Here is a 26,506-nt window from a genome sequence, read left to right on the forward strand (position 1 = left end):
AGGATCAAAACACCCGGAAACCTGTGAGAAAGAAACCGAACTGCAGCCGGCTAAAAGCCGTCCCTGCCTCAAACTCCTTCAAACAACTTGTTCACGAGGAGGCAGGGATTGATTCAATACTCACCAGCCCATCTGGCCAAGGTCAGAGCTCTGTGCCCACCCAGGACACGGCAGCCAGCAGGGACCCTTCTCCTGCTCTCCAGCACGGACCTGTGAAGCCAGGGAGAAGTTTACAGAACAGAAGCAGCCAGAAGATGCTCTCTACTTCCATATGCTCTCTGATCGATCATTCCCAAGGAAAGTCCCCACGGATCGGAAGCAACCACCTCTCATTTCTCCTCCGCAATCATCACTGCTTGCCTTTCTGTGCGTTTCCTCCCGTGCCCGTCCCCAGAGCACATTAAGTCCATCTTTTGTTCCCAACCGCAGCTCTCCAGCACAAATGCCACTCCTCACACACACAAAGCAAACACTCATCTGCTTCAGCTTTTGGCTTAGAAAGTAAAAACCTCAGTGCGTCCGGCTATGTGATTAAAACACAGAGACGCACGGGTGGACATAGATGGAAAGCTTTTCAGGAGAGAAAAGAGATGATTCGCTAGCACGCCTCCATACAGCTTCAGAAAAATCAGAATCCACAGCAACTCCTAAGACCCCCTGCTGAGGAACCCAGCCCTCCTGGGGACACCCAATTCAGCAGCCACGGGAAAAGGATGGGAGAAGCCAAGCTTGGGGTGAAAAAAAGATGACATCAATACAGCAGCCTGTAAAAAGCCTTCACACAGCAATAATGGAAATCAGTCCCATTTGCTCCGTCCCTGCTTTTTGGGATGACACAAACAGGAAATGAAAACACGTGAAACACAAGGCACACCTAGGGTGTGCCAGGTGCTCCTTTTGGCAGCGTGGACGACAAAGGTCTCTCTGCGCACTTACAGGCAGCCCAGTTGCAAATCCATCCTTAGCCCAAGCCTTCCTCGCCTCCCATTCGCCAGCGCTCTGCTCTGGCCTTTGGAGCGCTGGCCCCGTCCTCCCGCAGCAGCACGGCACCGGAACACAGCGAGGCAAAGCGTGCCGGAGCCGCCCGTGCTGTCAGCGTACCTGTCAGCTCCCGGCGGTGGGCAACTCCGGCCCTGCGGGCAAGGGGGAGACGGCTCGGGCACCTCCAGCGGCTGCTCTGCCCCGATGCTTTCGCGTTCTCCTGCATTTCCCTGCAGCGGAGGGGGTCCGGGACGGGGGCGGTTTGTGTGAGAGTGGAGACAGTGGGAACGCGGCGGGACGAGACAGGGACGCGGCGGGACGGGGACGACTCGCTTGACCTTCCACAGATGCCGGCAGAAAGGGCGGGGAAAGCCGGGGCCCCGCTCCGCCGCCTGCGCCGCCTGCACGCCACCCCGCGAGATTTTCCAGCACGCGGTCGCTTCCAGCGTCTTGAGAGGGACGCGTGCGGGGGTCAGGAAAGCGGGGTGCAGCCCTCTTCCGACGCCGCTCGCCCCTCGCCCGCCGCCCCCGGCCCGTGAGCGCTGCGACCGCGCCTCCGCCGGTGCCCACTTGCACCTGCCTCACTGGGAGCTCCCTGGGAAGCGCTTTCCCTGAGAAGCAAGCCCCTTTCCTCCAAAGGCGTTTTCCCAAAGGTGCAGCTTTTCTGGGGAACACCAACACACCCTTAAGGAACGCTGGCAAGGCTGAAGGACTTCATGTCCTTTCAGGCCAGGCACTCCAGCTCTCGCTCCTATTCCCCCAAGTGTGTTTCCAGGTGGAGGTTCAGACGTGCAGCCCCAGGCCCTCTACAAACACAAGCTGCTCACTGCCTCTTCACCTGCCTCAACTCCTGCCTGCGCTCACGGCACCAAAACCAGGCTGTTCCCGGCCACAGACCAGAGCCCTGTTCCCACAGGATGCTCTTACCAGCACCTTCCAGGACTCTCCGCTGTGCAGGCAGCGCTTTTCATGCCCGCTCCCAACAGGCTTTGGAAGGCAGAGCACAACCTGGCTGCCTCTGCCAGCAGCACACCCCAAACACAGGCGGAGGAAGAAGCAGCAGGGGCTGTTTTGCAGCCATGCCCAAGAGAAACTGGAAGGGTGCCCTCTCTGTGGGCTCACTTGGTTGGCTTTCTGACTGGCTCCGAGCCTGGGGCTGCCATTCCTCACCTCTGGAGACCAGAACCACACCCGGGATCCCAGCACTGCCTGACAGCGCTCCGGGCACTGGCACGGTGGCGCGTCCCAGTCTCGGGCACTGCGCTGCTGCTTCATTTGCTCTTAGGCACACCTAAAGCTCCCTGTTAAGCCCAGATGGTCGCTGGTTCTGTCCTCTTCCTCATGCTGTGCAGGGATGGAGCACTGCTGTGCTTTCAGGAAGCTATTCTTGAAACCTTCCAGCATTCCAAGCTCCTTTGCCCTCCGTGGATGCTTGCCATGGAATCCCTCACAGCTGGCTTCAGAGCATCCTCAGGTTGGCTCTTCCAAATTCCAGGGGCTCCAGGGTGCTCAGCAAGATCTGCAGCTCCACAGTGCTGTGGAACTGCAGCTTCAGCACAGGCAGCTTTCCAGCCTGATCTGCCCTCGTTCCTCTGTGTGTGTGCACAAAAGACGGTGTGGAAGAGAACGGCAGCAGGGGTCTGTGTGTCCCAGGGCTCGGGATTGGCGTAGTTTCATCTCCACAGAGACGGAGGCAAAGTGAAAAAGCCAAACTCTTTATTAATGGAAGATGAAACAAAGGGATGAGCGGGGAGGTAAAAAAAGGGAATGGGCAGGGTCTGAGGGCTAGAGGAATGGAGCTGTCAAAAGGCAGGAAGAGTGGAGGGAAAAAATGGGGACGGACAGTGTCTGAGGGCTGGAGGGAGGGAGCTATCTAGAGGGAGGGAGCTATGTAGAGGCAGGGAGAGGGCTGAAGCCACAAGAATTGTGGCCAGCGTCAGCTCTGCCTGGAGCGCCAGCAGCACTAAGAGGTGATGTGCTCTTCAGTGTCTCCTGGTGCTGTTCTTGGGACACTGATTGCCGGGATCCAGAGGATGACCCCACTTCTTCAGCTCTTAGGGCTAACTTGGCGTGAATTTCAGTGTTAGGGCGCAGGTGCTCGGCCGCTCGGCTCCTGTCCTCTGCCAGCTGGAGAGAGCGGCAGGAGGGAAGAGTTGGCGCGGGCTCAGCCCCTGGGCCGGCCGCTCCCTGCGCCCAGCCCCGGCCTCCCCTGCCCGCACAGCCCTGAGGCCCGGCCAGCAGCCGCTGGCGCCGGGCTCTGGAGGGGGCAGAGGGCCGGCTGCTGCCCGGGGAGCTGCGGGGCCGCCCTGCAGCCCCGCCGGGCCGGGGCTCCATCGGCACCCGGCTGGGGCCCACGGGAGCCTGGAGAAGAGCCCGCGCGGCCTCTGGGTGCAGCAGCGGGCAGGGGCACAGCTGCCAGCCCACACACTGAGCACCGCGCTCAGGGGGCTTCTCCAGGCTGAGGCTGGGCCTTCCAGGCCGTTCTTACCAGGCACTTGACAAACTTTGACAGCTGCTCCTTCTCCACCAGCTGTTCGAGATCTCTCCTCATCAGGAACTTGGCCGCACAATGCAGCGTTTCCCGAGAGGCCTGGAGAGCAGCAGAGACCCAGAGATGGCCCCACAGCCCAGGGCACAAGACCTGTGTCCCTGTGCCAAGGCCTGGAGGAGGCTGCAGCCCGCCAGGCGCCAGGGCAGGAGGCAGCCGAGCCCCCTCCCAGCATCATAGAAATGCTCACCTTTGCCACGTGCCAGTTGTCATCATGGCAGTAGATTAAAAGTGTGTACAGGCTCTTGTTCACAATTGTCTTCAGGGGCTTTTTCCCCTCATCCACTACCAATTCCATCAGCTTACAGAAGAGCTGAATACAGAGCAACTGCACGTGGCTGTTTTTCTAGAGGAAAGGAAAAGACCTACACCAGCTACTCCAGGCCCACCTGGGCAAAGGCCTGAAAATCCACAGGGCACAAAGTTTCTGGGAAGCACCCGATGCCTGTGGCTCAGGATGCAGAACCTTACGTGGTCAAAGAGCAGCAGGAGCACCTCAGCCAGCTTTGGGGCAATGATGCTGGATCGCAGGATGCCGTGGTGCGGGAGCACATTCGTGAGCACACGGAGGCTCATGCTGACCACCTCTCCATCTGCATCCCTCAGCAGCTCCAGAAGGCTGCAAGACAGACTGCACATCCTTCCGGCCTGTGTGGAACACAAGGCTGTGCTGGGAAGCCATGGACGGCTGCATGGCCAACACCGCCCTGGCACTGCAACCCCACCCTGCTGCTGCAGGGCCCACAGGCCAAAGGCCTGTCCCAAAGCACTGGGGCAGGTGAGGCAGGAGAGCTGGGAGTAGCTGCCTCAGCTCCTGAAGCCCTGCCAGCCCAAGGGGCTGCTTTGCCTGGCGCAGCTTCAGCTGCTGCCCCCTTCTCACCATCGAGGGATCCTTGCTGAGCAGCACGAGGCCTCTGAGTGCCAGGCGACGCCTCTGACTGCATTCACTCTGGAGGTGCCTTGACATGATGTTCAGGACGCTGCCACCACATTTACTGAAGTCCAGGCAATCCAGGACCTGAAAGGCACAGGGCAGTGACAGGGGAGCCGGCCGGCAGGAGCCCAGAAGCGCACAGGGCTGGGCCCAGGCAGCAGCACAGGGCGTGGGCACTGTCCCAGGCAGCTGTGGCTACGAGAGGGCAGAGAGCTGGGAGGCAGCTGAGCGAGGCAGCGCTGACCAACAGGCTCACCTCCACAAGGAATGCCAGGGCAGGCAGATCCCAGCACGGCTCCTCCCTGCTGAGGTGCCAGAGCACGTGGGGTGCGATGCAAGAACAGAAAAGGATCGAGACACGGTGCATCTCCCTGGCAGGGGGGAAAAAGGCGCTGAGGTGGGGAGACCAATCCTCTCCCAGGACTGAGTCACAGAGCTCTGGTCTTTCCCCAGCATCCCTGGAGGGGATGTGGGCACGTTGTGAGGCAGCCCTTTCTGGGCACCCTCCTTTCCCAGCCTTTTCCAGTCTGCTCGGCTGTTCCTCGGTGACAAGGCCCTCTGGCCCATGACCACAGGGACTGTGAGTGGCACCTGGGGACAGGGCACAAATGCCGGGGGCAGTGGGGAGAAGGGGGTCTCACCTGGCCAGCAGACCCACGGCATAGTGCTGGGTGTGAGCACGCAGCAGCGTGTCCCAGCCACGCTTGCGCTCCATAGCCATCACCAGCTTGTCACACGGCAGTCGGTAGAGCAGAGCCTTCATGGCCTGCACTGCAAACCTGTGTGCAGAGCAAAGCCCAGGTCACACTGGGAGCACTGGCACTGGCCACCAGGGCACGGGAAGGACAGGAGGACTGGGACCTGTTGGGCTTGCTGGGAAGGCGGTGTTCCTCCCGGCACGCCCTCCAGAAGTTAGCAACTTCCTCTGGTGGCATCTGCTGTGTGGCGATGGCAACATGGAAGAGCAGAGCCACAAACAATCGCCCAGTAAAAGGGATCGTCGCCTTGTTGTACACGGGCACGATCACCCAGATCACCAGAGTTGCCTGCAAAAGAAGCAGCCCAAGGCAGCGCTCAGTGCCGAGGTGTCCATGGGCAGGGCCCAAGGGCAGAGGCAGGGGGAGCAGCGGGCCTGGTGCCCCCTGAGCCTGCCCCTAGCCCCGGTTTCAGCCCAGCGCCTGGGGCATGGAGAGGATGGAGTGCTGCTGGAAAGGTGACCTGGGGGCGAGTAGAGGCCAGGTCCAGAAACTCACAGCCAGGGCAAAAACAGCCTCGTTGTCCCCATCGGAGGTGCACATTCTGTGCTGTGGCCAGTCCTCCATCACACAGAGCAGTGTTGGCAGCACTTTCTCCACTGCTGGTCCCGATGAGCCTATGGCTCTCCACATCATTGCAGCTGCTCTGTGGGATGGGAGCTCTGTGTCAGGGGCATCTCAGTCACAGCACCATGCCCTGTGCAGCTGTGGGGGCCCAGGTGACAGAGCCCCGGTGCCCTGAAGGGCAGGGAAGGAGCACTGGCAGCAGGCTCAGGAAACAGAGGGGCCCGAGGGTCCTGGGCCTCTCTGCCTGTCTGGCAGACCCCATTGGACAGGCTGCGCAGGGCCACGGGCCCTAAAGGCTGCTGAGCCCTGAGCTCTCAAGACTCGTGGGCCCCGTACCTGTCACATGTTGGGGCACAGCGCAGGAGGGTCAGCACCACGTCAGCAGGGTGTTCTTCAGCCAGCCTCACAATGTCCCTTTGCAGCCTGGCATCTGCAGAGACGTGGGACAGGAGACTCTGGTGGATGTCCTTCACCTTGGCTGGCACCTGGAGGAGACATGGGGGAGACTTGGAGCACTGTCCAAGGGAGAAACTTGCCCAGCTTCCCCCAAGAAGTGCCTCTGTTCCTGCCACACTGTGCTGGCCTCAAAGGCTGAGGGGCCCAGTGACCCTGGCTTGAGGGGACACACCATCCTGGGAGGCCTCCAGGCCTGGCCCCCGGCTGCTTACCCGCTGCTGAGAAGGAACAGCAGTCTCTTTGAAAAAATCCATAGTGGGAGCGGGAATCATAGTTGGAGCAGGCGTGGTACCAGTATTTGTGAGGCCCTGAGTCTCCCTCGTTTTGGTGTTTGTGATGGCCACATCCTCATTCACTGAGGTCTTTCTACGCCGAATGTGCAGTAACCTCCGGAACATCTGCAGGAGAACAAAGGACAGGGAAGCCGGGAGTGTTCCATGGAGTGCTCCAAGCGTGGTGCTGGGCTGAGCAGTGACAGCAGGCCCAGCCCAGGTGGGGATGGCTGCTGGTACCTTCAGGGTTCTGTGGAAGCGGCCACGGGCGGGTTCCCGCTCCTGTGTCCGGCCCAGGGCTGCATCTGGCAAAGAGCGAGCGCAGCCAGAGCTGAGGGGCTGCGGGAGAGGCCGGAGAACACAGCCCAGCCCTGCGCTCCCCAAGCAGGGAGAGCCCCGGGATGCCCCAGGGGATGGAGCACGGCCCCTCTTCTGTCCTGTCCATGGGCATGTCCCCAGGGGATGGGCTGGGATGGGATGGGATGGGATGGGATGGGATGAGATAGGATGGGGTCAAGCTGGCTGCAGGCATCAGCCCTGTGGCCCCACTCTGCCACTCACCATCCTGCAGTGTCTGGATCTGCTCTGGCTCTTCAGGCTGTTGTGCTGGGGCAACTCCAGGGCCTTTCTTTTTTCCCCTCCTGAACACTTTGCACAGGCTGAGAAATCTGCCCGCCATTCCACCAGCTAGCCTTGAAGGCACCTTCTAGAGAGATGCCTCAGGATATATCCAAGTCAACAATTGCAGTTGACCCTTGAAGACACCTGAGACAGAGGAGCCTCAGGAAGGCTGCAGGACAGCAAGTCCTGCACTCTGGTCTGGAGGGCTCCTGCCACAATGACAGGAGACTCCTCGTAAATGATTCTGATCACCAAGTCCCACAGTCTGGTCGCGAGGTCAGCTGCAGGAATAACGCCTTGGAAAATTGCTGGGTCAGACACAAATGAGCACGCTGTGGGGGGGCTCCTCACAGCACTACTCGGTTCTGTCCTGTCCTGATGCGTGCACCAAGCACTGTGGCGTGCTCTTGTCACCGCCAGCTCCTATGTCACCACGTGTCACAAAGGGAGGGCCCTTGGAAACCCTGTCCTGTTCCATTCCAGGCTGACCATGGTGCAGCATGTCACAAAGGGACCTTGCACACACCGTCACCTGCCCTGGGGCCACCCCCAGCCCCCCCAAAATGGCCCAGCTTGGAAGGAATCCCTGGCTCCAAGTGTCTTAGACAGCCCGACAGGATCTTTAGGAACAGCTCAAACCACCAGCAAACCCTGCCCTGCTCTGCGGGATCAGGGCATTTAAGAATCCTCAATTCTTAAAGGCTTTACTTCTCATTGCACAACTGAAGGAGTTTCCAACATTTGCAAACTTCTCAAATTAATAGCGATTGCCGGAGAATGTGAAGGATTTGGAAGTTTGTTCCCATCTAAAAGCAGCAATTAATTTGCCTTAACACATTCCATTGAAAGTCACTTTGGAAACATAGCACTATACAGAGGCAAAAAGAAGGCCATTCTTTGGTGTGCTGATTTATTAAAGAAATATGGATATTGATCTAGCACCAATATCCAACTGTGACGGACAAAAACTCTCTAACAGTTTAAAGTTAGAAAGTGTATGTTCATTGCGATGCCGGACAGCGTGCGGGATAGCTCCCAAATACCCACCGCACCTTTCCAATGATTACAGAGTCCTTTTATCCACACAAGAATTGAATATTTAAAATACAAAGACATATTCATAATTTTGGTACATCCCATTCCTCGCTTCCTGTGCTAATCATTTCAAAAGCTATTAAGCATGCGTAGTTTGTTCCTTGAAATGGGTCGGTGGTCCCTTTCATGGGGAGGGGTCCCAAAATGAGGAAGTCAATGAAGTCTTCCTCATTCTGACCTTTCTACCTTTTCAATGCAAATATGAACCTTGGTAGAACTCCCATTCCTTGTCTTCAATTGGTTTCAGAAGAGAGGAGGCCCACAATTGTCTTATGTTCCTAAAAGCTATTTGTCAGTTTCTATAGTCTTCATTATAAACTCAGCTCACTAAACATTGTGTTGACAAGCAATCAATTCTTAGTTAACTACTAACCCTTAACTTCATCAAGGCCTACTTACAGAATCCCTTTATTTTAATTAACTCTAGAAAGGCTTATCTCTAACTAAAATCTTAGCTCCTCTAGAATCTCTAAATCTCTTAAAGTTTATGTTTCAGTGCAAATGGTTTTCGATGAAGGGATGATAATATTGTGATTCTCTTAAGGAATGAAAGCTCTCAAGGAATGAAAGTCCACTCAGTCTTACAAAAGTAGCCCAAACAAATGAGTAGATGGAAGAAGGGCTCATCCTCCCCCAGTACAGATATCTAAGTGGCCAATAAAGTACAGCTCTCCCATCTTGTTCCCTGCAGGAGAATCAGGACCATGAACAGAAATAGTCACAGATATTCTTGCTGCCCTCCATAAGCAAAGCTGTGCCAAAGCACAGATGCTGCCTTCAAGCTGACTCCAATTCCAGCCTAGACCTCTCACCTTGCAGACAACTCCTTCCCCAACACGCTCCCCAAGACCAACCCCCCGCAAACATTCCCACAGAAGCCCTCAACAGCCCACCAGGAGCCCCAGCTGTCCCCGTCCCTCCGCAGAGCTTTCCCACCCTCCAGCAGACCCCCTGGTTCCCTGCACGTGCCGTGGGATGGCACTCGGGAGCATCTGCTCCAAGGCCTTCCCTGGCAGCAAGCTCAGGCTGCCAGGCCTATGGATCCTGGCTCATCCTTCCCACCGAGCCTTCCTGTGCACGGCTGTTCCATTGGCACATCTGCGCTCAGCTCGGGCTTCTCCACTCAGCCAGGGCTGCTGGGAAAGGATGGAGAGCAGCCTGGCAAGCTCTTTCTCCAGCTCCCTCTTCACTCTCGGGGGAGGTAGAACATTCCAGAGGAAAGCAACTGGTGCCACAAGGAGTGGGCAGCATCAGGCAGCTCTGGGGAGGCACTTGAGGACTGCAGTATCCTGAGGGAGCACTGTTGGCCATCCCCTGCGTGTATCTGCAAAAGCTTAAAATCAGCTGCCTCAGCTTCCAGGGCCTCTCTTGGCCAGCATCCTGACGTGGATGCAGGACTGCTGCGAGGCACTGCTGGGACCCAGCGGGACAGGACCGGCTGTCTCGTGTCCACGTAGCACCCCTGACACAGCCAGGGCCGTCCCGAAGGCAGACAGACGCTCCCGTGTCAGCAGAGAGGAGCAAGGAGCACTGGGCTCCCCTCAGGGTATCTCAGCTGGGCTCGCTCCACAACACGCCCCCATTTTAAGGCCTGCTGATGCCCAGCTGCCAGAAATGCCTACCTTGTGCTCTCCAAGATGCAGAGAGCCAGCCAACGGGAGCACATCTGTGGAGGAAAATGCTGTGAACTAAGCTCTCCATGGCAGGGCTTTTATGTCCAATGAGCTGCAGTGGGATCCAGGAACCAAAAACAAGCTCCATGCCCCAGGACCACCCAGCAACACAGACAGAGCTGGGATGACTGGGATACACATTTCCAAAGGGTTCTCCTGGTCTGAACCAGCACTGATGGGTCTGCACTCATTAAGACTCAGGAGTTTCACCCATCACTGCCGTTCTCAGGAGGAACTCAGAACATGGGCAATTTTTCAAAGATCGCTCAGAGTTCACCTGCAGAAAAAGGAACAATCTCAACTTCCACAGGCATCAGCAATTAATGGCACCATATTGCCTCATAAAAGGGGTCAGATGTCGGAAAAATAAGGACAGCCAAACGAAGGGAGGAACAATAAATAGAAGCTGACAAGACAAATGCACAAGAAGCATCTTATCTCTGTGTGTGTATATGTCAAATTATCTGCAGGTCAGTAAAATTACTGCCCTTTGAGAAGAGGTCCAGAAATGCACAGTCCACAGATCAGGCTGAGGGCAAAAGGCCAAAGGAAAGGACAAAGGAGAGCGAGGAATCATGGAAACTGAGTGCAGATTCAATTTATGCTCCCAGGTGCTGTTTATTATTTTGTTTGGGTTGTGATTTTTTGGGGAGCGTGTGTAACTGTTTGGGTTTTGCTCTGGGGGGTTCCATTTTTGAACAGATACCTCCAAGTTATGCACCTGGAAATACATGAATGAGGCAGCTGCTGGAAGTGTGTTTTTACTGAGTTCCTGTTGGAGAAGATTTCACGCTGGCTTTCAAGCTCCACAGTCACAGCCTTCCATGGAATTAATTTCTCAGTCTCAGGCTTACAGCAGCATTAGTTAATGTAGACTGTAGCACATAACTAATAAATAATATAAAGAGCACAAAGGAAAACACCCCCATTGTTCAAGCCCTGGTCTTTAATACCCCATCTCACCACAGAAAATGATAATGACACAAGAGCAGCAGTTCTGGCATAGCAAAGAGAACTTGCTTTATGTCTTGTTCACCTTTGGCAAAAATATTTCCAAGTAAGGAAGAGAAATTATTTTTATGAGAAGCAATGTCACAAGGCAATAGATTTTTCTTAGGTTACAAAGGAAAATGAAGACTGTAAAAGGAAGTAGAAACTGTAGGGGAAACACAGCCTTCAGGATGGAAAACCAAGTATTAAGTCTTGATGCAAAGACAGAAAAGAATGGTGCCGCTCCTACTATAAATATGTCAGCACTGAGCATTGATGAAAAACTCTGTGTGTCAACCGGGTTGGAAGTGGTCAGAGTTTTCATTGGTTCAAATCTTCAGATCATAGAACATGAAAAATTAGTTTCAAAACCAAATCACTACACAGACATTTAATACAACATTTCTAATGAAAAGACATGATTTAAAAATGAGGTGGCACCAAGGGGTTCTTTGGTCTTTTTGTTGTAGAAGAGAGGTCAAGAATCATCAGATAAAAGATAAACAATGCAGAGGAAATGAAGTGCTGGTTTGATGTGCCAATGTTACAATAGTTGAGTATTAAAAACTAATAAAATGTCCCCATTTTCCTTTTTACTGAAGGAATTGCTGTAGATGTCTGCCCAGCCCAGAGCCAGCGTGGCACAAGCTGTTCCAAGCAGCTTAGGGCAAGAATGGAAGGTAAAATTCAACATTCAGAGAAAGCTGATCTGAAAAGAAATTGAGGGAAGACAGGAAAAAACAGTGGAAAGAGCAATAGTTGCTCAGATAGGGAAGCATAATGATCTGCTTCAATTGATTTCTCTAATTTTTATTTATGCAAATTAGGACACAAATGTGAAACTCTTCCTTAGCTCATTACTCTCCTAAAGCCAAATGTATTTCACGGGTGAACTACAGCAGAATATTGCACTTCAGTAAAGCCTGCAGCAACCATGTAAAAGAGGGAAACCTTGCTGCAATAACTACAAATTCTGACCATTTAGGAGAGAATTAACAACAGACCCTTGATCAGGAACATGAGCTGATCACATTTATATGACTGTAACTAAAAATATTTCTGCCCTGAGGAAATGTGCTGAGCCTTCAGTGCTGAACTTAAAACAACCTCCAACAACCTCTACAGAAATACATGGTCTACAATGTTGGCTCCTCACATCTTAGTGAGTGAGTTCCTATTTGTTGATCTCTGTTTGCCAGAAAAATGCTTCTTACAAATCCAACAGAAAGAAACAAGTGTAGGTTACACTCAGAGTGGAACAGTCTATCAAAAGAATGATGAAGCCAAAATTTAACTTAATTGCTTGCTTAATTTAAAGTTGGCTGTCTCAAAAGAGGAACTTTCATGCTGTGGCAGATTGAAAAAGATTTAAATTATTCTGTTTTTCAACTTGTTCTTGCAGGTGCACATCAGAGGAAAGCTTTCAGTGCTACAGACAGCGTGCGGGCCTGCTTGACAATGTAAGAAAACAAAACAAAGCCAAAACTCCCTGGAATAATCCTCCCATCGTGTTTGTACTGCCACAGACATGATCAACAGCAAAGAGCCAAAGCAAAACAGCAGAATGAGAACTCCTGTTTCACAAGCACAATATTGAAAATACTTCATGTTTCTATAAATCAACAACAAACCACAAATATCAAATGGCAAAATGCTTTCTAGTAACAGGAATAAAAATTGCATAGAATCCCAGAATCACTGAGGTTGGAAAAGACCTCGCAGAGCATCGAGTCCAACCTGCGACCAATCCCCACCTTATCACCAGCCCAGAAACCTGAGTCCACGTCCAGTTATTCCTTGGACACCTCCAGGGATGGAGGAGACTCCAGATCTCCCTGGGCAGCCCCTTCCAATGCCTGACCATCCTTCCTGTGAAGAAATTCTTCCTGAATCCTATCCCTATGTGAACACTAATCCAGCTGAAGTCTTTCAAGCTGATTTTCCAGCCCACACACGGCCACAAAGACAGACCTTTTCCACTGCTACTTCATGATCCCCAACCCCCTTATCTAAAAAACTTCTTTTCAATCGTGCAACAGAATTCTGCCTCCTCTCCATGAACTAACACATCCCAGTTCCTGGCTGCAAACCTCAGCAGTCTTTCTGAGGTTCTGTTTGCTGGAATATTCAGCAGCCACATTAAAATACACCCATCAAGAAAGACAAACTACTTAGGATGTGGACTGTCCCTTGCTGAGCATTTGTGTGGTAATAATGCAATTGCACCTGACCCTCTGCCACATTCAGGGCATGAAAACCACACCAAAATTTAATTTGCTGTCTCTTGCAAATTCATCAGGATCCCATAAATAAGGAGGTGAAAATAATGATATTGCAAAATGTTTTAGGAAAATAAATGGAAATAATTCTCTTCAATTCTTAAGAGCTCATTTAAATGTCTTTATGGAATGCTGAAGCTGAACACTACAGCAGAAACAGGCATCAAAATCTGAAAACCAAAGTGATAACATACGAGTGGGAACAGGATCTAAGCAAGTCCAATGAAGAAAGGTATTGATGGTCCAAAATCAGATCATTTCACTACAGCACAGTTTAAATTCTAATAAAATCTTTATTAAAATATTGAAATATTTTGTTTGAGGGCATCTCAAAAATAAAACTAGGACTGCATTTTGTGTGACTTTTTTAATGGAAGTTTAAAAAATATATAAAAACATACTACATTTGCTGCAATACTTAAAACTGCACAACAACTAAGACCTTTTGTTTAATTAAAGCACTGTAATGCAAACACTGATAGAATTGCAGTTTTTTATCGTAGAAACATCACTTGAGTGTGGTGTGTGACTGTTGTGGGCCTTCCTCTTCTTCCCCTTTGTATCAAAAGGCCAGGGGAATTTCAAACAACTGGAAAGAACAAAACCCCCAGCTCTGAATTCTGCCCGAGATCAAGTTTGTATCTAGTGAGAGATTTTACAACACTCTTGAAAACAGAGTAAAAAAGGCTTTTTATAATGGAAACGCTGAAGGACCAAGAACTGCAGTCATGCTAAGAGCTGTCGCTGCAGTATTCTTTCCTTCGTGTCCTACTGAAAATTCCACTTAATTCTCCATTTGTCATTCTTCTCTGTAAAGACAGTAATATATAGATTATAGAATTTAGGTTTTTTTTTCTGCAGCCTACCTTCTAGTTTCAGAATTTTGGCTTTAATTCCACGTGTTCTCAGTAACTTTGATCACTGATTGGACTTTCCAGCTTTAGGTGGTGACGCTTTAGACAGAAGCTTCAGAAAGTTCAACTGAAAAAACATTGATTTGGTGGCTTAACTTTATCATGGAAGCTTTATGTTTTCAAGAGTATTATCCCAAGAGTACGAACGCATTGATTTTGAACACAAGTGTAATGAATGATGGTTACAAAACCCCATTACTCAAACTTGTTAGAGCACAAACAACAGCTTGCTACAAACCATGTATAAGCAGAGTTTTTCTCAGAGATTTTGACCAAGAAAACAGACAAAACCACTGGATACAGCAGTCTCCAAAGAAAAAGTGTAGGTTCTCGCTCTGATAGAGACAAAAGTCAAGTTTGACCATGTGTAGATTCCTAAAAAGAGTCACTTCTGAGGCACTTAAGAACAAACAGAGCTGCCCTACTGCTTTTACTCTTGGTTGTATCCATGAATAGCATCTGCCGGGGAAACAAGACTGACTCCAGAACTTCAGCTGGCTCTGTACAGATCAGTCCTCAGCAGCAGAACTGCTCCTGGCTCAGCAGAATGACGATGGTAGAAGGAATTCCAGGCAGAGGAAAGGAAACTGAAAAGGAAAGGAAACCCAAAGGCCTGGGGATGAGCTGCCAGGCCAGGGTGGATCTGTGGCTCAGGGCAGGGCATCCTGCCCAGCCTGAGCCCCCAGCTGGGAGACAGGAGAAAGTCAGCACCGTGCAAGCTGCAAAAGCTAAGCTGGATAATGCAGCCCCAATTATTTTCTGTATACCAAGAGGAATCTGTAATGAACCTCTAAATAATTCCTGAACTAGTAACCACTGAGCTGTCCTGAATGAGACTGGGGAAATGCCATTCCATTACCACCTAAGCACTGCACACTCATCTACGGCGCTGCTTTGGATGTGATGGGGGGCAAAAACCTGGACGATAGCTACAAAATTTCATATCAATGTTTTGGGGCACAGAGGAAAAATCATGGATGTCTGCTTAGCTCCATCAGGAAATGCTCTGTGTGTGTGTCTGCAAGGCTCAACTTGCAGAAAGAAAACTTATTGATCACTAATCTTTAATAGGCATCAGTCTTTGACATCCACTTTCTCAGGGGTTTAATTTCAAGAAGCATCAGCTCACATCAACTTTCACAAAAACACCACAGAATCCATCATTTCCCTAACTGCTAAGTAAGAGCAATGTTCAGGAGAGTCAAACGTGCTCTAAGGCAAGAGCAAATACCCATCAGAAATGCCATGAAAGAAGGAAGGGAAAGGCCAACTAATGAATACCCAACATGCAGCTGCAGCAGAAGGGACAGGGAGAAGTGAGAGGGACATCAAAAAGCTCATCCTGATTAAGCAACCATATGACAAAGGAAAAAACCTGCACTAGTTGGGCGTGTTTTTTTTCATGATTAAATGCTAAATAATGGTAAGTATTTGGCAGAAGTACAGGCTCCGTGAGAATACAGCATTTACAGTTCTACTACAGCAGCTTTCAGTTTCTCAAGGTTAGCAGATTCATTAAATCAGTGATTTTATACAGGTGGAATTTTCTTTTTTGTAATTCAGTATTACGTAAGGCTGAACTGTCTTGTCCTAATACAGAGATAAAGCCAAAGGTCCTCCTGAACATGCATTGTAGGGAAATGAAAACCAGGGACTTTGGGTTATGAAAAGAAGCCATGTGACTAAAGAGTGAATCCATGTTCCAAAACACCCACACAGACAAGAGCTTCTGATGAGAAAAATGATCTCTGCAAAGCTAAACTGCACAGATTATTTCCATGAAAAGGTAGAATCTTGCAGATTATACAATATTTACTGTGCTGGGATTAAAAAAAAAAACACCAACAAACAAATCCAACCTTTTATATTATCACAGTATGAATAATTACTTGATTGTTCAATGTCAATTATATAAAAATCACTAATTACTTAATTGAATAATTGCCTTCTTTTAGAATTCACATAGGCAATGATGTTTGCTTGGTTTTCCCAGGACTGTTTCTCCCTTGCTGCTGGCGAGTTTTGGGTACCTTCAAAATGAGGTGCCACCACCTGTGTGTGCCAGCAAAGCAGTTGTGGCTTACCTTGGCACTGGAATCCTTGCTTCCCAAATCCCCTGCATAAAGAAGGAAAAAAAGTGTTTGGTTTTAATTTCTACTCAATGGTCTCTAAAAACATAAAATTCATATTAAATTACTAAATTAAATTCATTCATTAAATTAAATTCATATTAAATTACTTCAGGTTTTGCTACAACAGCAACAGATTTTCAAATACACAACACAGACCAGCCCACCCATTTCAAAGCAGAGAGCAATAGCTGCCACCAGCTATGTAATTTCAGCTTCTGGCAACCATTTTTTAATTATTATTTTACAAGCTATTTTGGATCTACAATTATCACCATCTGTGATTGCTGCATAATATTTCAACTGATTTCATGCCACATGTATATTTAACAGCCACATAAAATAGTCCAAGTTCCAGCAAAGGCACGTAAAACAAACCAGACTTGGGGCTTCATCCGGATTTTGGGATTCAAGCTGCTGTTGTGAGGCTCAGCTAGAGTCCAGCCGTTTGCTGGATGGAAAGCAAGCAGGTGAAAAGTTTTGCTTGTTTCAACATAAATGAGAAGCCAGGCCCCTGATTTTCATACTGATTATTCTCCAGCTTCCTTGCTTCATTTCCATAATGAAATACAAGTGTGTGTGCAACACTTCTGCAATGAAATACAAGAAATAAATTACTCTCATCATACAGCACAACCCTGTCAAAAATCTAAATTGCCCTAAATCCTTAAAAATCATTACAAATTAACCCCAAAATAAAAAGTTTAATCTCTAACTAACAAAAAACCCCCAAAACCAAATAACACTAAAGAAACGCCACCATAGAACCAACTACCAGCAAAAAAACACACTACACTCTTTTCACTAACAATTCTTATCAGATCACAAAAATGAAACAGAAATAAAAAACAACCATATAGAAACCCACACAGCAAATCACAAAAGCCACTAAAAAAATAAATCCAACCAACTTACTAAACTCCAAACCGTACAACAGACACTGACTGTTACTAAAAAAAAATAACCAAAACTCTACCTCTACACTAGCTCATAAAGAGCAACCAATACTCTATAAAACTAACTAAAAAAACCCCACCAACCTAATTAACCATATAAAAAAATCTAAACCACCAAGAAATAAAAAATCACTACCAAAATAAAACTACCTAAAAAATTCCACCATATAAATACCCATGTTCCCAAAATAAAACTAATAAAAAACAACCAAATACATAAAACTACAAAAAAACACTTCCATTAAAAACAATACAAAAATTATTCCTAACTCAATGAACCCACAATGCCTCAACCATCAAAACAAAAATACCACCTAGAAATAAACAGGATGCCAAAAGATAAATGTAACCATAAACAATATCTCCCAAAGGATCTGTAACCATAAAACATACACTACAATCAAACCAACCAAAGAAATAAAATCCCTATAATAAACTATAATGCAGATAACAATATTTTAAAAACCTCACTAATTAACTCCAGGACACTACCTGAAACCCACCAAAACAAACACTACATACGCTAATAAGAGCCACCAGAACAGAATTTAAAACCTACCCGCGACTTCATGCTACGACCCATAAAAAACACTGTGAAACTTAAAAACATGTCCTTTAAAAACATAATACACCATCAAAAAAAAAAAAAATCCAACAACAAAACTCAATCCAAATAAATCCTTGCCATCAGCACCTGAACCAAGAACCATAACACTCAAGAAGCACACCATGTCCCTTAGCATACACCAGCTACGAACAAAACAAAACGATACAACCAATTCCTAAGAACCACTTCCAAACCGCTACACCAAGGACCTTCGGAAAATGAAAAGCCGCGCTGCCGGCCCCGGGCGGAGCGCGGCTCCCGGCAGGAAAGCGGCTCCTGCGGCAGGCAGAGGCGGCGCCGCGCCGGGAGCCCCCCGCCCGCTCCCCCTGCCCGGCGGGGCCGGCACCGGGTCCAGGGGGCCCCGGCGGCGCCCGAGCCCCGCTCCCGGAGCGGACGGAGCGGCCGGCACCGGCCGGCACCGGCGCAGCGCCCGCGCCGCCTCTCCCGCCCGCCGGCCCGGCAAAGCTCCCCGCGGCTCCGCACGCCTCGCTCCGGCGCGGCTCCGGCAGTCCCGCGCCAGCCCGGCCGCGCCCAAGTCCCCTTCCACCTCGGCAGCTCCCCAGGCAACGCCAGCAGCTCCCGCGCCACAGCCTTGGCTGCCGGGCCAGGGGCAGAAGAAGCGCCCTCCAATGCAGCGGCACAGCCCGATTCCAACCCTTCAAACGCTGCGAGAGCTGCAGCCTCCTTCAATTCAACCCCCGGAACTTACGCCACACTCAGGTGCTCGCCTCACTTCAACAAGGGCAAATAAATGTGTTCTCCCCTTCAGTTTCATCCCCTATAAGAGCAGAAAAGAAGGGCTTGTCCTCAAATGAAATCCCTCAAGTTGTGGGAATCTTTCAAACCAGAGGGTTTTGGGAAAGCTGCAAAAGGCAGGCTTCAGAAACAGCAGAACTGCGATTCGAGCTAAGCATAAGACTTGTCAGCAGAAAAATTATATAAGAAGTAGAGGTTAACTACAAATAGAACAATGGGCTGTGTATTATCGCTTGTCTGGAATAACTCCCTAAGCCACAGAAAAGTGTATCTAGCGAGATGTTAGGAAGTTCTAAGCTTAAGAATGGAGCCCTGTGCATTGTGCTTTAAGGCTTACGAGCAGGCATTGCATTGGAAAAAAGCGAGCGTTGTTTTAACCAAAGGTACGTGTGCTTGCAGTGGTGGGATAGAACGGGTGTCAATATGCTTTTGCTTCGTGTGACTGGTCAAAAAACTTTAAAGTAAATTCTAACATTAAGTTCTTGGTCTGCTGGCGGGGATGTGAGCTGCTGGCACCTTCCCATTGTCATAACCATGTCATGAGAGTGATGCAAAAAAATAAAACAGCTGGAGACGCCTTCCTCAGCAGTCCCGTCCCGTTCCTGATTTGTACATAGACCCCCGGCTGGCGACAGAAATGATGGGGAAAGGGGGATTTTTACCTCCATCCAAATCCTTTAAAAGTAGGGACAACAGGGCTGCCCACCCAAATTTAAACCTTAGGGTGATGAAAATGGTGTGGGGGGGGGGGTTACCCTCAAATCAAACCCATCATACGACAACAATATTTCCCCCCTTCCATTTAAAATAGAACACAGGGATTCCCTGACACCCCTGGGATACCCCTAACATCCTGGAAAAGGCAGGTTTTCCTTCAATCAATACCCTCAAAACCACACGTGAAAGGGGATCCCCCACCAGTTCAGACACGGTCAATAATGGAAGACAAGTCGCTACCCTCAATTTGAATTTCTTTTGTACTCAAAATACTTTTTTTTTTTTTTTTTTTTTTTTTTTTTTTTTTTTCTTTTTTTTTTTTTTTTCTGGGAGCACCGGGGAGGGATTGGCAAGATGAAATTTAAAAGGGAAAGGAGAAATGTCCCCGCTACAAATGCACATGGGCTCACCTGTTTGGCTGCCGCTACCCGGCACAAAGGTTTGTCCCTCGGCACCTCCTCTGAGCAATGCTCCAGGTATCCAAGTGCGTATCCAGGTGATCCCGCAGACCCTGTCCGAAGCTGTCACCGTCCCTGCAAGGACAGCCCCAGGAGCCGCCCATAAACTCCTCTTCTCCAGCAGCTCCCTGTAAAATCAGCTGAGGCAAAGCCCCTAAAACAGCCGCCGGCAGGAGCCGGCCCCTCCTTATCCTCACAGTTCACACCTGGGGCTGCTCTGGCTTTCTTTCCAAATGAATTTAGAGACAAATTCCTATTTTTACCAATACCTATAAAAACGAAGCACTTGACAGGATGTAGTATTCTACACACCCCCCTCCCTGTGCATTTTGGGGCAGCTTTGGGTCCCTCGGGGGGACGGCACCCGGCAGGACCTCCCCCTCATTCACCACCCACCTGCTCCTCCGCCGCAGCGTGCGTCCCTCTCCTAGGGACCTTAGGGTGCCCCAAATGACACCAGAGCCCCGAGTCTTCACCCCTTTTTCCTGGCCCCCAAAGAAGGCACAGAACGAGTCTTAACAGCCCTGGCTGGCCACTTTTCTTTCCCAGGGAAAAGGACAGGTCTTTGTCTCCAGGGGCCTGTGGCCCTGAAGTGGCCGGACACCTCCAAAAATCCAAACGATCGAAGATGTGTCGCAGACCCAAGCTGCCCCCACCTCAAACCTGTGCTGCCCTGACAGTCCCAAGGGAACCCTACAAACTGACATCAGGAACCTGGGCTGGCCACTTTTCTTTCCCAGGGAAAAGGACCGGTCTGTGTCTCCAGGGGCCTGTGGCCCTGAGTGGCCGGACACCTCCAAAAATCCAAACGATCGAAGATGTGTCGCAGACCCAAGCTGCCCCCACCTCAAACCTGTGCTGCCCTGACAGTCCCAAGGGAACCCTACAAACTGACATCAGGAACCTGGGCTGGCCACTTTTCTTTCCCAGGGAAAAGGACCGGTCTGTGTCTCCAGGGGCCTGTGGCCCTGAGTGGCCGGACACCTCCAAAAATCCAAAGGATCGAAGATGTGTCGCAGACCCAAGCTGCCCCCACCTCAAACCTGTGCTGCCCTGACAGTCCCAAGGGAACCCTACAAACTGACATCAGGAACCTGGGCTGGCCACTTTTCTTTCCCAAGGAAAAAGGCTGATCTTTGCCTCCAGGGGCCTGTGGCATTGAGTGGCTGGACACCTCCAAAAATCCAAACGATCGAAGATGTGTCGCAGACCCAAGCTGCCCCCAGCTCAAACCTGTGCTGCCCTGACAGTCCCAAGGGAACCCTACAAACTGACATCAGGAACCTGGGCTGGCCACTTTTCTTTCCCAGGGAAAAGGACCGGTCTGTGTCTCCAGGGGCCTGTGGCCCTGAGTGGCCGGACACCTCCAAAAAATCCCAACAAGCCAGGATGTGCCCTCCACTGGCACCTTTCCAAAGCATTTCACTAGATTCCAGTAATACTCTGCATTTCCAGTGGTTCAGCCTGTTTGACCCTCATCCTGACCCTTAAAATGCACTAAGGAATTCTAAAACAGCCCTTAGGAAGGTGTAACGATGCCCTAAAAGACACCAGACAAGTCCTAAGAAGCCTTCCAAAATCCCCTAAATATTCCTAATAGTCCTGCAAAAACACTCAAGGAAACCTGCTCAGCCTCCAAAGCCTTCCTGGTGCTCTCTAGCCCACAGATGTCATCCCTACCTTTCTCCAGGGGGTCCTGTTGTCCTCTGAGGGTTCTGTCGTTGTCCTGGTGTGAGGGTCACTGCCTTGTCCCAGCGGGAGCGTTCCGGTGTGCTCTCGCTGTTAGGGTTGCTGTGTGGTGCTGCTGCTGGCAGGGCTGAAAAGGGAAAAGGCTCTTGTTAGGGGGGCTGCTTAGGCTGAGGTTAGGGCTGGGGGGAGAGGTGGTGCTCCTGTACCCTAACTTGCCTCCTAAGCTGTACCCTGTAGCCCTGATCTCCACTGCACTGTCCAGCCCTCAAGCCCTCGCCCTTTACCCCTCAACCTCTCCCTCTGCCCCCCAGCCCTCAGGCTCTGTGTGTCACCCTCGAGCCCCCCCTTTGCCCCTCAAGCCCCCTCTCAGCTGCCCCTCAGCTCCTGTGCGTCACCCTTAATCCCTCTCCTTTGCCCCTCAGCCCCCAGCTTCTCTGTGTCATGCTCCAGCTGCCCCTGCCCCCCTCAGCATCTCTCTGTCACCCACTGTCCCCTTTCCCCGTGCCTCCCTCAGCTCCCAGCCTCTGTCACCCTCAAGCCCCCACAGTGCCCCTCAGCCTCTAGGTGCTGTGCCATGAAAAAACATAAAATTTCCCTAAAAACCCCTCATCTTCAAAATGTTCTAAAAGCCCCACAAAAACATAACAATAGCCTCAGAATACCCTTAAAATACAAGAAAAATACCCTACTTTTAAAAAAACCCTAAAACACACCTAAATATCCCTAAAAAACCTTTAAGAAATCCCTCAATATTCCTAAAAGAGCTCTAAAAATACCCCAAAATACTTAAAATGCCCTGATAAGACCCTAAAAAAACCTAAAAGTTCCCTCAAAAGACCTAAAAATACCCTAGTCCTAAGAGTCCTCCACATACCCTCAATAGACCTAAAAAAAGCCCCAAGAACACCCCAAAAAAACCCCATAAAAATTCTAATTAGTAGTAAGAAAGCCATGAAAATACCCTAAAAAAAAATCTTTTAAAAGCCCTAAAAAAGCCCTAAAAGTATCCTAAATAGTCACAGAAAATTCCTAAAAAGCTCCTGTGAAAAAAACCCTAAAATATCTTTTTAAAGCCCTAAAAAACCCCTAAAAAAGTGCTCAGTCCCCAACCTCTACCAGTCACTCTCTAGCCAGCAAACATCATCCCTACCTTTTCATTAGGGTCACTGCCTGCAGCTGCTGGGAGGGTTCTGGGGCTGTCCCAGCAGTAGGGTTGCTGCCTGCAGCTGCTGTTGAGGAAAACTGGTGTTCTAGGGGTGTGTTTAGGGTGAGCTTAGGGTTGGGGTGAGGGCTGCTGCTGTACCCTAACCCTTCCTGGTACCCCGTGCCCTGTCCTTTGTACCCCTAACCCTCAGGGTCAGCTCTCCACCTGTCAAGTCCCCCCCTTTTTGCCCCTCAGCCCGCAATGTCTGTGTGTCACCCCAAGCCCCCCGACACTGTCCTGTGGCCCCCTAACCTCCACCGTGCACTTTCCACCCTTGTAGGGGTGGTTTTAAGGGTGGGGTTAAGGGTGCTGTGAGGGCTGGTTCACCTGTCACCCTCAGGCATCCCCCCACTTTGTCCCTCAGGCACCCCCTGCCTCTCAGCCTCCTTGTGTCACCCTCAGGTTCCCACCGCAGCCTCTCAGCGTCTCTGTGCCACCCTGGAGCCCCCCTTTTTAACTCCTAAAGACCCCTTCTGCCTCTCAGCTGCCCCCATCTTCTGTGTCACCCTCCAGCCCCCTCCCCTCAGCCCCAGGTGCCTTTGTGACACCGCGCGGCCCACAGACGCCGTCCCTGCCTGTTTTCTTTGGGTGTTGTCCTGCTGCGAGGGCCGCACTATCCCCACGAGTCCGGGCTCCCATGTCCTGCTGCAGGGAGTCACACCTGGGGCATGGGAGGAGTGAGGGATGGGGCAGGGGCGGGATGGGGAGGGGTGAAGGGTGGAGAGAGACTGGGGAAGGGGTGGGCTGGAAGGACAAGTAGGGGTGAGGGGTGGAGACGGGGACAGAGCAGAACAGGGCAGAGGGAAGAGGGACATTTGGAGGGGGCAGTCCACATATCCCAGACCAAAGCTGCAGCAAAATACAATTTTAGTGGACAGGGCAAAACCAAACACCACCTGCAAACTGACATCAGGAACCAGGGCTGGCCACTTTTCTTTCCCAGGGAAAAGGGCATGTCAGGGCCACAGACCCCTGGAGGCAAAGATCAGCCTTTTTCCTTGGGAAAGAAAAGTGGCCAGCCCAGGTTCCTGATGTCAGTTTGTAGGGTTCCCTTGGGACTGTCAGGGCAGCACAGGTTTGAGGTGGGGGCAGCTTGGGTCTGCGACACATCCTCGATCGTTTGAATTTTGGGACGCAGCCGGCCACTGAGGGCCTAACCCTAAACCCTAAACCCAAACCCTAACCCCTAACCCTACAAGATGGTGGCACCCCTGTGGTCACATGATGGGCAGTAAAATGGCAGCACCTGTGTGGTCATGTGACAAGGAGCAAGATGGTGGCGCCCATAGGGTCACGTGATGGGGAGCAAGGTGGCGGTGTCTACATGGTGGGGGTGATGTGTTTAGTGGGTATTGTAATGTGCCAGGTGGAGCACTAATTAGGGGTTGTATAGGTATATATAAAAAAGAAGAAAAACTATATGTCCGGTGCAGCAGTAGAAAGTTTCAGGCTCCCGGGGAGTAAATTCTCTTTTTTTTTTTTTAATAATTATTTAAAGTTTGTTTTTTATTTTACTCCCATGGAGCCTGAAAGTTTCTACTGCTGCTTTTTGAAAGCTAGAAAGGGAAACAAAGTTAGAAATGAAAAGATGGAAAGAAAGAAAAAGACAGACTTAAGAGAGGACTTAAGAGACGACTTAAGAGAGGACTTAAGAGAGGACTTAAGAGAGGACTTAAGAGAGCACTTAAGAGAGCACTTAAGAGAGCACTTAAGAGAGCACTTAAGAGAGGACTTAAGAGAGCACTTAAGAGAGCACTTAAGAGAGGACTTAAGATACGACTTAAGAGAGGAAAATAAATAGGAAAAGAATGGCAAAGAATAAAAAAATGAGAAGGGTTACAGTGAAAAAGAGGGTGAGAGTGAAAAAGAGGACAAAAGAATAGAGAAAAAAAAGAAGAGAAGCTGGAGAGAAAAAGAAATAAAGAGTAAAAGCATCAACTAGAGAGACAAATAAATAGTTAGAAATAGTGAAACAGAGACACAGAAGAAAAGACATACAGGGAAATAGAGAAGCAGAGAGAGAGAGAGAGTTAGAAACAGGGAGAAACAGAAACAAAGTTAGGGACGGACAGAAATGACGTGACAGAAAGAAAACTAAGAGAGGAAGCAAAGGAAGAAATACAGTGGGGAAAAAAAAATTACTAAACCACACCAAAAAAACACAGGAGCCAAAGGGGGAAGGGGAGGGAGCGGGGGGCATCATTATTAGGGTTGATTCAAATTTATTGAATATTTTTTTTTATTTACACTCCAGCAAAACACATGGAAACGATGTATAAAAATGGGAACCCTACAAACTGACATCAGGAACCTGGGCTGGCCACTTTTCCCAGGGAAAAATGACTGGTCTTTGTCTCCAGGGGCCTGTGGCATTGAGTGGCCCGACACCTCCAAAAATCCAAACGATCGAAGATGTGTCGCAGACCCAAGCTGCCCCCACCTCAAACCTGTGCTTCCCTGACAGTCCCAAGGGAACCCTACAAACTGACATTAGGAACCTGGGCTGGCCACTTTTCTTTCCCAAGGAAAAAGGACCGGTCTTTGTCTCCAGGGGTCTGGGGCATTGAGTGGCCCTACACCTCCAAAAATCCAAACGATCGAAGATGTGTCGCAGACGCAAGCTGCCCCCAGCTCAAACCTGTGCTGCCCTGACAGTCCCAAGGGAACCCTACAAAATGACATCAGGAACCTGGGCTGGCCACTTTTCTTTCCCAAGGAAAAAGGACCGGTCTTTTTCTCCAGGGGCCTGGGGCATTGAGTGGCCCGACACCTCCAAAAATCCAAACGATCGAAGATGTGTCGCAGACCCAAGCTGCCCCCACCTCAAACCTGTGCTGCCCTGACAGTCCCAAGGGAACCCTACAAACTGACATGAGGAACCTGGGCTGGCCACTTTTCTTTCCCAAGGAAAATAGCTGATCTTTGCCTCCAGGGGCCTGTGGCCCTGAAGTGGCCGGACACCTCCAAAAATGCAAACGATCGAAGATGTGTCGCAGACCCAAGCTGCCCCCACCTCAAACCTGTGCTGCCCTGACAGTCCCAAGGGAACCCTACAAACTGACATCAGGAACCTGGGCTGGCCACTTTTCTTTCCCAGGGAAAAGGACCGGTCTGTGTCTCCAGGGGCCTGTGGCCCTGAAGTGGCGAGACACCTCCAAAAATAAAAACGATTGAGGATGTGTCGCAGACCCAAGCTGCCCCCACCTCAAACCTGTGCTGCCCTGACAGTCCCAAGGGATCCCTACAAACTGACATCAGGAACCTGGGCTGGCCACTTTTCTTTCCCAAGGAAAAAGGCTGATCTTTGCCTCCAGGGGCCTGTGGCCCTGAAGTGGCCGGACACCTCCAAAAATCCAAACGATCGAGGATGTGTCGCAGACCCAAGCTGCCCCCACCTCAAACCCGTGCTGCCCTGACAGTCCCAAGGGAACCCTACAAACTGACATCAGGAACCTGGGCTGGCCACTTTTCTTTCCCAGGGAAAAGGACCGGTCTTTGTCTCCAGGGGCCTGTGGCCCTGAAGTGGCCGGACACCTCCAAAAATCCAAACGATCGAAGATGTGTCGCAGACCCAAGCTGCCCCCACCTCAAACCTGTGCTGCCCTGACAGTCCCAAGGGAACCCTACAAACTGACATCAGGAACCTGGGCTGGCCACTTTTCTTTCCCAAGGAAAAAGGCTGATCTTTGCCTCCAGGGGCCTGTGGCCCTGAGTGGCCGGACACCTCCAAAAATCCAAACGATCGAAGATGTGTCGCAGACCCAAGCTGCCCCCACCTCAAAGCTGTGCTGCCCTGACAGTCCCAAGGGAACCCTACAAACTGACATCAGGAACCTGGGCTGGCCACTTTTCTTTCCCAAGGAAAATGGCTGATCTTTGCCTCCAGGGGCATGTGGCCCTGAAGT

At 50.4% G+C, this 26,506-nt stretch overlaps 1 protein-coding gene and 1 long non-coding RNA gene across 2 annotated transcripts; both read right to left on the reverse strand.

Moving 5' to 3' along the window:
- Positions 1-2,868: 2,868 nt before the first annotated feature.
- LOC128806145 (uncharacterized) lies at positions 2,869-7,373 on the reverse strand. The gene is made up of 13 exons (XM_053975506.1): positions 7,075-7,373; positions 6,754-6,818; positions 6,454-6,639; positions 6,122-6,270; positions 5,717-5,864; positions 5,325-5,509; positions 5,105-5,242; positions 4,720-4,834; positions 4,410-4,547; positions 4,001-4,177; positions 3,720-3,875; positions 3,470-3,571; positions 2,869-3,108 (listed from the first exon to the last, which is right to left on the reverse strand). The coding sequence occupies exons 1-13, from the start codon at positions 7,190-7,192 to the stop codon at positions 2,869-2,871; spliced, it is 1,917 nt and encodes a 638-aa protein (XP_053831481.1). The 5' UTR covers positions 7,193-7,373.
- A 6,970-nt stretch (positions 7,374-14,343) lies between these two features.
- On the reverse strand, positions 14,344-16,620 carry LOC128806622 (uncharacterized). The gene is made up of 3 exons (XR_008436886.1): positions 16,593-16,620; positions 16,170-16,201; positions 14,344-14,672 (listed from the first exon to the last, which is right to left on the reverse strand). It is a non-coding gene; the product is annotated as an uncharacterized LOC128806622 (long non-coding RNA).
- Positions 16,621-26,506: the final 9,886 nt, after the last annotated feature.

This window comes from Vidua macroura, chromosome 4, assembly GCF_024509145.1.
Source record: "Vidua macroura isolate BioBank_ID:100142 chromosome 4, ASM2450914v1, whole genome shotgun sequence".
Classification (NCBI taxonomy): Eukaryota; Metazoa; Chordata; class Aves; order Passeriformes; family Viduidae; genus Vidua; species Vidua macroura.

Coding starts and splice junctions, on each gene's coding strand:
- LOC128806145 (XM_053975506.1), bottom strand. CDS start 7,192: ATGGCGGGCAGATTTCTCAGCCTGTGCAAAGTGTTCAGGAGGGGAAAA. Junction 4,178..4,409: donor TCAGCAAGGATCCCTCGATG/GTGAGAAGGGGG, acceptor TGTTCCACACAG/GCCGGAAGGATGTGCAGTCT. Junction 3,109..3,469: donor CAAAGTTTGTCAAGTGCCTG/GTAAGAACGGCC, acceptor CGCTCTCTCCAG/CTGGCAGAGGACAGGAGCCG.